We start from the raw sequence: 14131 nt of genomic DNA on the forward strand, positions 1-14131 counted from the left end.
ACAACAGAGAGCCACACACACACACACACACACACACAGAGCCACACACACACACTGGGGTGGCAGAGTGGGCTAAAGAACGGTGATGGATTAAACCCAGATCTTTTGACTGGGTGTGAGTGTTTGATTGGTTCAGATGCTCCGTCCATCACCACCCCCTTTTGTACCACTTTGTTCGCCATAAGGTTGCAGGGTATGCTCCGACGTGAGTCCCTTGCTCACTTTGCCAGTGGATTCAAGCAAGCCGGGCTGAAGACGGCTGAAATGCCAGAAACCGGTCCTCGGAAGCTTGTTTCCGGTCCAGGGAAGGCATGGCTTGGCAGTTCGGGCTGGACTGTTCCCATGAGGCACAGGGTCAGACTGATTTGCATATGGCCATGTCAGAACTGGGGTGGCAGAGTGGGTAAAGAACGGTGATGGATTAAACCCAGATCTGTTGACTGGGTGTGAGTGTTTGATTGGTTCAGATGCTCCGTCCATCACCACCCCCTTTTGTACCACACACACACAGAGCCACACACACACACATAGAGCCACACACACAAACAGAGCCACACACACAAACAGAGCCACACACACAAACAGAGCCACACACACACAGAGCCACACACACACAGAGCCACACACACACAGAGCCACACACACACAGAGCCACACACACACAGAGCCACACACACACACACACAGAGCCACACACACACACACAGAGCCACACACACACACACACACACACACACACACACAGGGGCTCCCCGAGAAGTGGCACAGCCGAGGTTCTGACGCAAGCATCACATCTGCATAGGGGTGGACCTGCATCCACCCAGTACATTTCACAGAAAAGTACTGGCCAACAGGCCCCCTCGCAAGACCCTCCGATTCGGCGACTCTCCACGTTCCCTCGCGCACCCACCCCCCATACCGAATCCACCCAGCACAGCACGAGGCCTGTTAAAGTAATACTGTAAAAACACGGAACACCTGGAGCTGAGTGGGCCCAGAGACGTGACCACACCTGCAGTGACACGGGTGTGTCACCGGTGACACGCAAACAAGGCACTCTCAGACACTGGTTCACACAGGCACACACCAACGACCACGTACTTACATAAGCAGGCAAACTCAGCACACAACTACACGAAAATATATATACGCAGACAAACACAGAAAGACACCCAGGAATGCTCCTGAAAACAGCCCTAAGTGCAATACATACAGGGGTAGCAATGGGACACACCTACACAGGCAAAGCAGGTGCTCACAGGCACACACAAACATACAGACGTTCATGCATACATATGCAGTAGCAGAAAGATGTACATGTATCCATGCACAGACAGGCACACCCAAAAATCTCCAGTCGCAGTAACACAGAATCATTCCTGTTAACATTGTGAAAGCGTTCTCACAGTTTGTGGGCCATGAATTGACGCATCTCCTGACATCCAGTTGTGCTAGGGGGCGCATGCCTCGCTGGGAAATTACAGGCGCATAGCGATTATTATTAAATTGGATACACTGAATTCCTCTGCGGGTGTGAACGTGCAGTTAAAGACTAGGTCGACACGCTACAAGGTTGACACATCTCCCACGCAGGTCACTGCTGTGTATTTTAAGTTTCATTTTAAAAAAGCCAACAAGCGCTTAATATCTACTAACAGCCACCATGACACTCGATGCATATCCAAAAATCCAGCACCCAATCGGCACAGAGTGCACAAATAAACAATTTTTAACATTTTAGCACATGGCAGGTTATGCGGCGAGCCGTTGGAGTCACTAACGAATCCTGTTTTCAATTTATTAGGATGTGTCTGTTTATTAAAGTGTTATATTGGGAAGGCGTTGTAAGACCCACAATGACTTGCTTTACCGTTGATAATTGTGTATTTAGCCAGTTCTTTATTAAACGTCTGATAAATACATGTTTTCTTCCGTACTTGCCACAATTTCAGCTCCATCTAAAGCACAAGAAAATTAAACATTTTCACGTCCTCGTGTTTGCGAGGGTTAAGTTTGGGAGCCGTGCAGAAACTCATGTCCAGGCTGAGTATAAATGAAAGTACTATTACAAAACCACAGGTTGGAGAACGACCCAAACGCATCTTGGTGCTAGAGGTACTCGCTGCACCTGGTGTCTGTTGTAATGGCGGGTATTAGATCGTCTTCTGTGGCTGCTGTTGGTCCCTCCTCAGCCGTGTGTGGCACAGGCCTGAACCCCGGCGTTCCAACTGCTTCCGGGATAGCGCCCTGGTTATTCCATAGCTGCTTTTGCAGGAACGTCCAGAAGAGGCCAGTGGGTGCTGCTCTGTTCGCGCAAACGAATAAACATGTGAATGAATGCACAAATGAACGAATGAAGAGTGGAACCGCTGCGGCCTTGTGTGTATTCATTGGTCCGGGTGGTGGCACTGCGGCCAGGTTTCCTGCTTCACTGCAGTAGACGGAGCGCTCGGGGGAGGAGGGGGCACACGCATCCCACAGCTAGTAGGAAACGAGGGGAGTCTCGGGGAAGCTGTGATCAGATCGCAGTTCACGATAAGACGCACCCGGTCTCAATTAGAAATCCCTCACACTGCACTGGACTCCCAGACCTACTTAGGGGCTCGTACGTCACCTCCCAGGGCCTCCTCAAACGACCCCTGCCCAGCTGCACAGGGGAGGACTGGGAAACCAGTGACCCCGGCTGTGACCTGCCTGGGGAGGCTCCCAGCCTTTGGACCATAGCTTCGTGGTAAAAGCGTTCTTATCTTCTTTATGGGGCTTAACAGATGGCCCCATAAAGAAGAAAAGAAAGCTTTTACCACAAACGTAAGTCAAGGAACCTAGTCTGAAAAGGACGGGGCTTAGAGAGAAAGAAGAACGTCACTAGGACCTCTTCTCCAACGGCTGGCCACTGTTTAGGACGCCAGCCAATGGAAAAGAGGGGCGGGGCTTAACCTCGGTAGTGAAAATCCCTCTATGTCATTAAGTCTCGCCAGCTCGACTGTGCATGTGCGCTGACTTTCGCAGGCCGAGGCCTAAAAACTCACAACATACGCTAGCCCAGCCATGATTCTTAACCCCATTGTACTTCATCCACATACAAAGAAAACACTTTACTGTAAAACACTAAATGCACGCTGATTTTATCATTTATAATGCTAATATGGTTTGGGAGAAACTCTAGTTCCTTCTTCGTCACAAGTCTTATCAAACAGTGCCAGTCCAAATTTTGAATCTACTCCCCACCTAGTGAAAGCTGTTGCTACATTGATTTATCAGCATCACTCAGACCTAAACTAAAATCTGCCTATTCAACTCTTGAAGTAATCTGCATTCACTTGAATTCAGCATATCCTACATCAGACATTACTCACGGTAAGCACGTAAAAGCAATCCATAAAAGCCAAAAGATTTTTAATGAGCAAACTCTTGCCACAAGATGATGACGCACCTATAAGTCGTCTATCTCTTTGTTCCTAGCTCCATGGCACAACTAACAGTCACGGATTGCATCCTCTGCATAATATTTCATCTTATAATTGTACCATTGTTTACGGTTTAACAAGGGTTTTTTTTTCTTCCTTCTTTTTCTCAATTACTATGTTTATTTCTTTTGTCCTCTCTACCAATTTATTGTTAAGCACTCTGATATCCTCCGGGATCTTGTTCGCGCTATATAAAACGTTATAAATAAAAATTAAATAAAAATAGAGGAATTTTTGCCTTTTAAGTAAAGAAAGATATAATTCCAGGTTCTTAAACTACAGCTACGCCCTTGGAAGGACATTCCCCCACCTTATTGGTGTCAACAGACCCCTTCAAACAGTACAGAACAGCAACACAGTCTGAGGAAGTGTTCCCACTGGGTGAAATTCATATTGCATATAAAACTGTTATAAAACATACCATAAAACCACTCTAAAAATGAAAAAGTCAAACACCTTACCATTTTCAACTTTGCTTTTTGGATGCGGTCCACTGAATGCTAAAAATTTCCCAGGGACAATCCAGTTGAAGTCACCATTTTCTACACGCTAGAGAGAAAATCAAAAGAAAATAATTAATCAAGAAACTGCCAGCAGCCTACAGACGATGCTGGTCTCCTAAAAAGGCCACACGCCTATTTATCTCCCACTCTCAAGTCTGTTAAACCCGCTAAACTGAAATAACCCATTACAGATAAATGCAACCCCATTTACTGTGCACGGCCTTTTTGAGATCTAAATCGGTGCACTATTATATTTCTGCAACCCCTTCATGTCCAATTGTTTTTAAGAATCCAGAACTTTATCTGACAATATTCCCTACTGTTGCTTGTCCTCTTTTTTATTTTATTTTTTACAGAGTTTTATATAGCGCAAACTTGACCCATAGGTGTCGGTTATCAGAGCGCTTTACACAAGCACCTGTTGAACTACATTAGGACACACTAATTTTTTGTTAGGCACGGGAAGATTCTGTGATTTGCCCAGAATCACAGGATGTTGCGCGTCCTTGCCGAGGCTCTAACTTGTTCCCTAGAAAAGAGGTCGACCCCCCTAGCCGTTAGGCCAACTCCTCTGTGTATATAATGTATCCACCTTTCTCCCTTCTGATGAATACTTTGTAAACTTTCTATACTGTCAAGCTTCTGCTTTAAACATAAGCAACAAAGGTGCAAATGTAATAGGGGATGGCTCTGGGTGGTGGAATCAAATGTCATGGATGCGACTCACCACAGCTGGTGGTACAAGTAGCAGTCTACACAGGAAGTAGGCTGCCTTTCAGCAACAACCACAAACTCTGGAAGACGACCTCCAACAATCAAGAGCCCATAGAAGCATTGTTGAATGAAAAGAAGGGGAGACTGGAGTACATGAGAAACTGAGTCAGAAACCTTTAGGAGGATGGTGAAGGAGGAAGATAGTGAAGGAGGGAGACATCCATTGCTGATGAACTTCGGACATGCCACATATTTCATTGAATTGATGTACGAGGCAAAGTTTTGCAACAGTTAATTACCAGGCTCTTTTTCATTTGTGAAATACACAGAGAACAAAGTACTAGCTAAAGTTACAAATGAGTTTGAGTGTTTGAGGTTTTGAAGATTCAGCACTCTAATTTTAAGAGGTGGAAAAAAATGGAAAACGGTCTCCGATGGTTCTAAGCCTCACTGCGGAAGCAGGGCACTTTCATGCTATGTATTGTTTGTGTATGGGATCCAAAGACGGGTACAGGACTTACTGGAACGGAAACAGTCCTGAGTGTGCATGAGGCACACAGCAACCTTCACATAAAGCTGCTGCTCTAAACAGTCGGTGGGAAGACAGACAGAAGGCATGATATTCCAATTGTTCAACCCTATTTCTAGCATTTCCTTCTGATGCAGGTGCTAACGGACTCAAAGTGATCCTCGCAGTTGCTCTCTCCTTGATGCCACGGGAGACTTAATGAAATCCTTGCTGAGATCAAGATTGTGGAGCATGGTCCAACTATGGCAATGAACTAAGGGCTCTGAAATCCAAAGATTATAGTTGTCCTTGCTGTAGTGCTTGTCCATGGCTGCAGGTTAAATTTCACCAATAGAATATCCACTCGTAAATGTGTATCACAAGATCTACAATACTGATAACAGGCTGTAAGGGATGCAAAATACATTTTTCTATGGCTTCCTTAATAAAGAATCCAGGTTTAGACAATAATTCATATTTCTGTTCCTAAAACAGAGCCCAATATACAACTTTTTCCTCGCCATAGGGAGAAAGAAGAACGAATTATCTTCTTCATACATGGAAATGTGACTAAACTGAGTGAGTAGTAGCCCCACGGACACAGATTTAAAAAAAAAAAAAGACTAACACCCAAAACATAGTATAAGCCACTCAGATACCCTAAAGGGGACATACACGAATCAAGCAGCTAACAGCAACTCAGGAGCAGATACAAAATTTGCTTAAAGTTTGATAAACCACTGTACTGATGGTACCTCAAATGAAAACATGAGTGACCTGGCAAGTATTGTTTTTGTTGGAGGTTTAATCTGTAAAACTCCTCAAACAAGCTGATGTCAATGGCCCGAACACCCATGACAAAAGCAGGAGTATATTACGCTGCTTAAGATGAGAAGGTGGATGGTCCCCAGACATCACCACTTTTTTCAGGAAGAAACGGGCATGGCACAATGCCATGTCAGCGAGGAAGGAGATCTAGAGGGAATCTTCAAACTCAATAAAGTACATTTCCAAACATGGGGGTATCAATGGAGTCTCCCTCATCGCAGGGGCAGGTGAGCAAGTCATACTGGCCAGGCTAAGACTGAAGCACTGGTTATTGAAAACTGATCACGTGAATCTGCCAAAGGACCACATGTTCACCCCCATGCATCAAAGATTGCAGCAGTGGAGAAGCCAGGGGTCCTTCTGGTACACGAGCATTGGTGTAACCATCAGTACTATCTTATTGTACCTGTTGTAGTAAGGGGTCTTTTCACTTGCAACTCCTACTGACTTAAGCATCTCCATTTCTGCTGTTATTGGGGAGCACTTTAGCTGGGTTTTGAATGTCTGGTGGTCCAGGAAGCTGCCAGGGATGCAGGCCAGGGCTATATAGCAGCAAATGTGTTGAAAATAGTTTCTAGATATATTGTGCAGGTTTCCCTCACACTGTGGATGATTGTGTGTGACGTGTATGAGGTGTATGTGCTCCCCTTAGGCCAAAGATGTATATGTTGTGCATATACAACGTGGGGAAAGAGCAATCCTGGCAATACAAACAATAGTAAACCTGTACAACAAACACTAGCAACAATGGAATAATCCCAAACACCTTTTAATTACTAATCTTAGAAGGAAGGCAGTCTTTATTTAGTGCAAGTGAACAACTAAGTACATTGACATAATGAAACAAAAGATGAGCACTAGCTGGGGCATAGATCAGTTGTCCTTGAAGATTTTTCCATGGACCCTGGTGTGCATTTTACCCTTCACAGATCAACTACGCTGAACGTGGACATACCTGGCCACCAGATGCTGTGGAATCAGAGTTTTATGACCTGGGTATCACTTGGCAGGTTTTTGAAGCATAGTCAAAATGACCTTGGGGTACCCTCACCCATGTGGATGGGCATGAGGAAATAAGATTGCCTTTTCCTTCTCGGATAGAAAGGTTTGGGGGAGAGGGTTAGAGGGGGTTGAGGGTAGTTTTAATTGTCCATATGATTGCAGCAGTAGGCCTTAGCTGAGATGTTAGCAAGTGCAGAACCCACAGAATACAATGGGGAACCAGTGGTATCTTGGTTATCATCATTGTGTGGCGTATGAAGTGCAGATATACCATGCAAAAGATCCATCCTCCTGTTGGCTCTCAATGTGACCTCTGCAGCTGCACCTGGTGGAACAACCACATTCTGCAGCCGAAGCAGCATCAGTGGGCCTTCACTTCTGGGGCAGGGGATGAAAGAACACTTGGCAGTAGGGTCCTCAATCCCGCCACTTTCCAGAGTAGACTATTAATAGGGACTGAATATACCAGAGAAGGAAGGCTTTACAAACAGGGGCTGACCACCACACACAGTATGCACTCCTTACCAAAGGATTACCATGAGACTAGCCAACTCCACTAGAGGATTACCACGAGACTAGCCGACTCCAGTGTCTGGTGAGCCTCTAATTATGCAAGGTAACTGGACCATCAGACTCTAGAAGTCACTCCAAAGTTAGAAACTGGCCCTGCTCATTTGCCAAGACAGTCCCCGGTGAGGCCACCAGTTCTAAGTCCCATGAATCCAGGTCCTTAACCACTAAGGTAAGCCATTCAGTGAGCTCTTTGGTGTTACAGCCTCCATGGATCGCAAGTGTAGCAGTACAGGAGTGCATGGGCCCTTCTCGAGGAACAGTGAGCGGACTCCTCAGGCCCAACTTGTCTGGGGAAAAAATACTGAGAGACCATGGTGGAGTAAGCATCCCCGGCCCAACCAGCCTCACTGAAGCCAAGGGGAGGATGACAGTCTAGTCTTTTGAAAGAATGCAACTGACAATAGCCAAAGTAATCGGTCCCTAAGGTCGCCAGGTGAACAGACACATTTACTCCTGGCAAGGCGATCACAAAGAGAGCAGTCTGGAGCTTGGCCTTCTTTGCAGGAAGAAGCTCATGGAATAACAACTGAACAAGTTGAGACATCAGAACCTAATGCATACACTTCCACATTTGAGCTTACCAAAATTTATAGCGGAACGCCCTAGATTCAGCCACAAGGTGGCAGAAGATCACAGGTTCGTCAGAATACAACTATTCTTACCAGAAGGGGTGGAACACAGAATGGAAATAATTTCCAGACTGTGTAACCCAGGTTTTAGACAGCGCCACTGGAACTATGTGGCAGGAGAGGACCAAATTATTCAGTAAGTTTGACTAACATATGCGGCATAATGCAGCACATGCTGGTATGGTGGTACTTCAATATTTTGTTATTTTTACTCATGTTAACACTGCCTTATCAAAGCTTTCACTTCATCAGTACTACTTTAACACCCAAATGTAGCAATAAGCTATTTAAAGTTGACCAGCCAATCTTTACAAACTGCTTTCTACTGCGGGTAACATATCGCTGCTTTTTTATATCCAACTTTTAATCAGTGTGAGCTATAGAAAACCATTTTTTTTGTTTATATGTATAATGCAGCAGATTATGGGTTGTACAGCAAATGTGGCAAATCCATAATAATGCAGAAAAAGCCACGACAGCAGAATCGCACAATTTCAGTGTCCCTTGTTTTAAGGCTTAACTGGCCATCTCATTTGCCCTATTAGGACCTAAATTCCTAAGCCAAATATTGTGGACATTAATTATACCGTACTTTAAAAAAACTGTATTTTAACAGTTCTCCTGATTCTTAACATGAAAGCGAGAGGTTTATCAATGTACTGTGATGAGCACCCACGGCTTCCTATATAAAATACTATGTTGCATGCCAGCAACCAAGTTGTTATAACCAAGTACCACTACGGCATGCAGCAAAAACTGGAGCTAGGTTTATTTCACTGTTGACTTCAAGAACGCACTTCTGTTTCACAAAAACGACCGCCATACTAGTGCAAGACATTTTTAGGAATTTGTTAGCGTATTTGTTGGCAGAGTGGTAGTTCGCTGCACTGGGCCAGCGATTTATATGCCACAATGAGGACCGAGCCCCACTAGAACATCCCTCGTGTGCCCAGGTGCAAGGTGCAAGCACTAACAATTGTGTGCTGTGCCACTGCCGAGAAGCCCATCAGAAATTGGACAGTACCGGCTTGCACAGGTAAGAGCGGTAGGGTGGGCGGTGTTGGGGGGTGGAGGCAGGAAGTCGACAGGTGACAGGATAAGTAATATTAAATAAATAAAACTACTAACTTTGCGCTCGCAGCATCGCCACGGGCGGCCGCAGGTCTAGCTACGGCACTGGTTTGTAACAGGTGCATAGCCCAGTGACCTGCCTTATAAGGACTGAAACTTGTTACACCAGGATCTCTGTAACAGCATCATTAATTACTGAACCTTAACTGAAGGCACCATTACCTTCCAAGTTGTGTTGTGATAATTCATACTGGTAAACCAGCACACTGCACACATCTCTCTGCAGCAAGCACATTAACCCAATAAGCTACTCTACAATATGCTCGGTGTCAGCAACACACATACCAAAGCGGCATTACTACCTCCCCTTCCGGACAATTTATTTGCTGGGGGAGGGGGGTTGGAGGGGGTACCATTTGGAAACCATTGATGCTTCCTGCTCCAGAATATTGATTTACTGTGGTGCTTTCACCCCTCAAGATTCAGCCTTTTTCTCATTTCTACCGTCATCACTAACGTGTGGGTTTCTGGAGCAGGTGTTAACTATTTTCAGTTTCATTCAATGTGTTAGATTCTGAAAAATAAATCATTCAAAAACATGTGGATTTTCTAACCTTTTCTTGGGAACAGGGCATAGACCTTGCCTGACCGGTGCAACAGACAGGGAGAGGCGTTAGGAGAGAAAGACAGGAGGGAGGAGGAGGAAGACAGAGAAAACGACCAGAGAGGGAGAAAGAAAGAGGAGAGAAGGCCAGAGAATGAATGGATGGGGGAAAAACGAAGGGAGCAGGGCTGGTTTGAGCATTTTCCACATATTGTTCCCCAGTCCAGTCCTGCCGGGCGACCCCCTTGGAAACGTTTTTTTTTACATAAATAAGCACTGGGGGGTAGGTACATTACACCATCACACGCACCTCCTAAATCGCCTGAGCCTGTACCGCTTGCATCCAGCACGCATATAAATAGAAGTGAGGGGGCGGCTGCCGCCTCTCCCCCGCCTCACTATCCACAGGCACACTAATTGTACCCTGCACACAAACAGGGCGCGAGGCAGGCCACAATGGCGCAGATTTGCACTCAAAGGGGAGCAGTACTTTCCGTGCATTTAATTCATGATAATCACTGTGTCCGAATAAGCCGCTAACAAAACATTCCACTTCAGGGTAAGGCACAGAAAATGCGCACACCTCGTAGTGCTCATACTCGTCAAGATTAAACGTCTCGAAGTCGAAGAATCCATGCTGCAACGCCTGGAAAAAAAGAAAAGAAATTAGGATGAATTTAAAATAAAGTTCGCATATCATTAAGCAATGGGACACACCCTCTCCCCCGGCAAATCCATTCAGGCCCAAAGAGATGAATAGGCCACATGAATCAAGCGCGTGGGAATAAACGGTTGTGTAGATTTGGTTTCAAGCACAAAAATAACGACAGCAATGTACAATCGCTATTAAACCCCAACCGGTAATCGGATCTTGCACGCGGAGGGTTACAATGTTTAAATTGAACAGTGTGCGTCATAGGGGTTAATAAAATGCAGGTCTCCTGGTACCAGAGTGGAGAACCTATCATTGAGCCTCCGCAGTGCGGAGGGAACTTGTTTTTGTGACACGTGAAATCGGAGGAACTGCTGGGGTGCAATCGTGAATGTTGACGCGTGGCCGCTGACGTTTCCCTCCGTCAGCAACCCCCTTCCCTCCCCTTCGTCCACCTTCTTTTTGGCCAGAGTCCAGTCACCTAAAATTATGCTTCCCTGACTGGGGTACGTACACTCTGTCTTTTCGCCATTCATGACCGTTCTAATTAAGTACAGAAAACACTTTCATAGTTTCCTTCACGGCTACGACTGTGCCAGCTATGAAGAGCATGTAACCAAACAACAAGATAAACCCTATAACACTAAGAACCAGGGCAATTCCAATACATTAAGTAAATGGCCCACTCAAGGGAAGCGGAACAGCAAATAAGTCAGTACAAAATATACCGATCAACAACAAAACACTGACCTAAATCAAACAAAATACTGTGACAGACAAAAATACAAAAGTAAACTTATTTATGCAAAATAAGTGAGAGTTCTAAATATACCTACACATCATAGCATCACGCAGACATAAAAACAACGTGACGGTGCAGTTCTACTCAGTGAAACAAGGTGCAGAAACAGTTGTACAAAGAATAATGGAAAACGAATAGTCTGCTATAGAGAATATGATACAAATATTAATTTGTACAGAATTTTTTAGGAGTTAAAAAACAATTGTGCAGATCCTATTGTATAAGGAACAGCCGACAATTCAATGAGACGCGCAGACGGATTCAGACTTCCTCGCAGCTTCACCAAGTGATCGCCACGGCGGCACCCCTCTTCCTGATCTTTCCACTGGCTAGAGTAGAAGATCGTGTACAAAGAAACCAGAAATCCTTTCGCCAAGCATGACTATGGAGACTGTCGGCTGACATTCTCTCTCTCTCTCTCTCTTCCCCCCCCCCCCCCCCCCCCCCCCCCATTGAAGGACCGATCTAAAGACTTATATACCTAGAATCAGGCTGTCCTACCTTCCTCTTAGTCCTGATGAAGACCCGACACAGATGCACACAAATCTGCGCATTTACATAGGGTCGAAACGTCAACGTTCTTTTTATGTATCTTGCCACACAGAGTCTCAAGGAAACAAGGGAATAATTTATCCAGTTGTGACAATTGTATTCTAAAGTGGACACTCCTGATGTAATGTTATGTCTATATGTATGATTATTTTGTCACCTCGTTTAACTGTGTACAGCACTCTGTCGCCAGTCACAACCTATTCACTCAATGTATACATAGTCCATGTGTCTGTTTGTTTTGGACAGCTATTCATGAAATTGTGAATTAACTCACTACAAGGTTTACACTACAATATTTACCTTTAGAACAATTGTGGTCAGTGTGTGTCTCCTTAAATATCCTTCATTGGATATATTTGTTGATTTGTATTAATTACAGTTTTTCAACTTGGTTGTGATCACCAACAGAACCATTGTTGTGGTATAGTTTCCATACCCAGGTTCTGAGGGTTACTGAGTTACCCCATTACTTCTAAACACCAACGGTTTCATTGACCAGGGTCCTTATCAGGCAATATGTCAAAAGACACTTAAAAAAATGCAACCTAACATATTACATGGAATGCATCAAGGCAAAAATTAATTTTAGAAGCAAGGTCCAACATACAACTATGCAGGTAGAACCTGAAACAAAATATGCACTGCTTTTCTACACCTGTGGGGTATCTTAATTTTCAGTTTTTTGGGGCAGTCAACAAACAAATATTGAATCTATTGTGCATGGTCAGGCAGTGTTTTGGGTTGGATGTCATAGTTCGGTCAATAAGATTGGAGGGGTGTGAGATGCCCATTTCCCAACAATCACGCTGGTCAAAATACATCATATGAGAAGCAGTGCAGGGTCTTAAGGAGCAGTAGGAACGCGGATTGTGAGAAGTACTTAAAACTAACTTTTTTGTAAAATAACAATTTAAGATATTTATTCAGAGATGAGTGTGTGTGTTTTTGTCTGCATGTGTATGTAAACATCCCAAGCTAAATTCGACGAACACCTCATCATACCCAACTTAAAGCAACTTTAACAGACTATTTACAACAGATTACATTTGAGAGGTGAAACACCCAATCCCCCTCCCCTCCAAAAAAGCTACACCCCAGAATGTTAAATTGTGTTTACGTCCCCCGGTTGTCTTCTTCGAGCTGTGTACGTTTGCCTGCCTTGGTTTTGCTCATCTGTTCTCTGTGGTTACAGAGTGATGGACAATTACAATGTGCCTCTAACTGTAATATCTTTTCCAACGTACCTGCCTAAGATATTGGACAGACCTCTCATGTAGGATTTAATTTGGATGATGACGCTTTACTTGTAACCGTGCTCCTGTGTTTTTTCAGGTTCCATGTACCTTGCTTCTAAAATATCTTTGAGGCTTGATGCATTCCATCTAATATCTATTAGGTTGCGTTAGGTATGCTATTAGGTTGAAGTGTCTCTCAACTTCTGTCCCGATGGCGACCTTGTCAAGTAAACCTTTGGAGTCAAAACGTCCGCTATTTCTTATAAAATAAGATCTGAACTATTTATTAATCTCAGACTTCAGAAATGTTCCGGTGTTCCAATTAATAACTACATGTTATATTCGATAGCAGACTGTTTGTTTGTTTTTCATTATCCTTTGTACAACTTTTTCTGCACCTTGATTCACTTATCTGCACTGCACTGTCATTTTGTTTGAATGCATCTTTGTGCTGCTACGATGTGTTGGATTTATTTTTAACTCTGACGTAGTTTGCCTAAATAAGTTTAGATTTGTATTTTCTTCTGTCATGGTATTTTGTGTGACTTAGACCAGCATGGTTTTGCTGGTTTATCTTTTGTATTGATTGGTGTTAGACCTGGCATCTTTGGCCTGGTTTTCCCCTATCTTTTTATTTATCTATTTATTTATTTTGAAAGTTTTATATAGCGCGAACAAGATCTTTGTTTGCCTCTGCCTCCTGTATTTTTGATGGTGTGCTGGATTTCGTTTTTGCTGGTTTAGATGCTCTGGACACTCTGCCACTGCTGATCAGGGCTAGAGAGTAAGTGCTCCCTATGTAAATTGTTATCATGATTGGATATACATGATTGGCATATTTGTATCACCTTGAAGTCCCTAGTAAAGTGCACGGGTGTGCCAGGGATGGTGATGACAAATGCTACTAGTGGGCCTGCAGCACTGATTGTGCCACTCACATGAGTAGCCCTAAAATGGTGTCTCGGGCCTGCCCCTGCAGTGCCTGTGTGCA

General features: G+C 44.3%; 1 protein-coding gene across 3 annotated transcripts in view; it reads right to left on the bottom strand.

Moving 5' to 3' along the window:
• The window catches only part of CDC14A (cell division cycle 14A), a 541681-nt gene that overhangs the window by 149068 nt on the left and 378482 nt on the right, over window positions 1–14131 (bottom strand). For all 3 annotated transcript variants that reach the window (XM_086954444.1, XM_086954436.1, XM_086954453.1), the window contains 2 exons: window positions 10483–10545; window positions 3929–4016 (listed from right to left, as the gene is read on the bottom strand). In XM_086954444.1, the coding sequence (XP_086810570.1) occupies window positions 3929–4016; window positions 10483–10545 (151 nt within the window). The remainder of the gene's footprint in view (window positions 1–3928; window positions 4017–10482; window positions 10546–14131) is intronic.

This window comes from Lissotriton vulgaris, chromosome 1_1 (assembly GCF_964263255.1).
Source record: "Lissotriton vulgaris chromosome 1_1, aLisVul1.2, whole genome shotgun sequence".
NCBI classification, from domain to species: Eukaryota; Metazoa; Chordata; class Amphibia; order Caudata; family Salamandridae; genus Lissotriton; species Lissotriton vulgaris.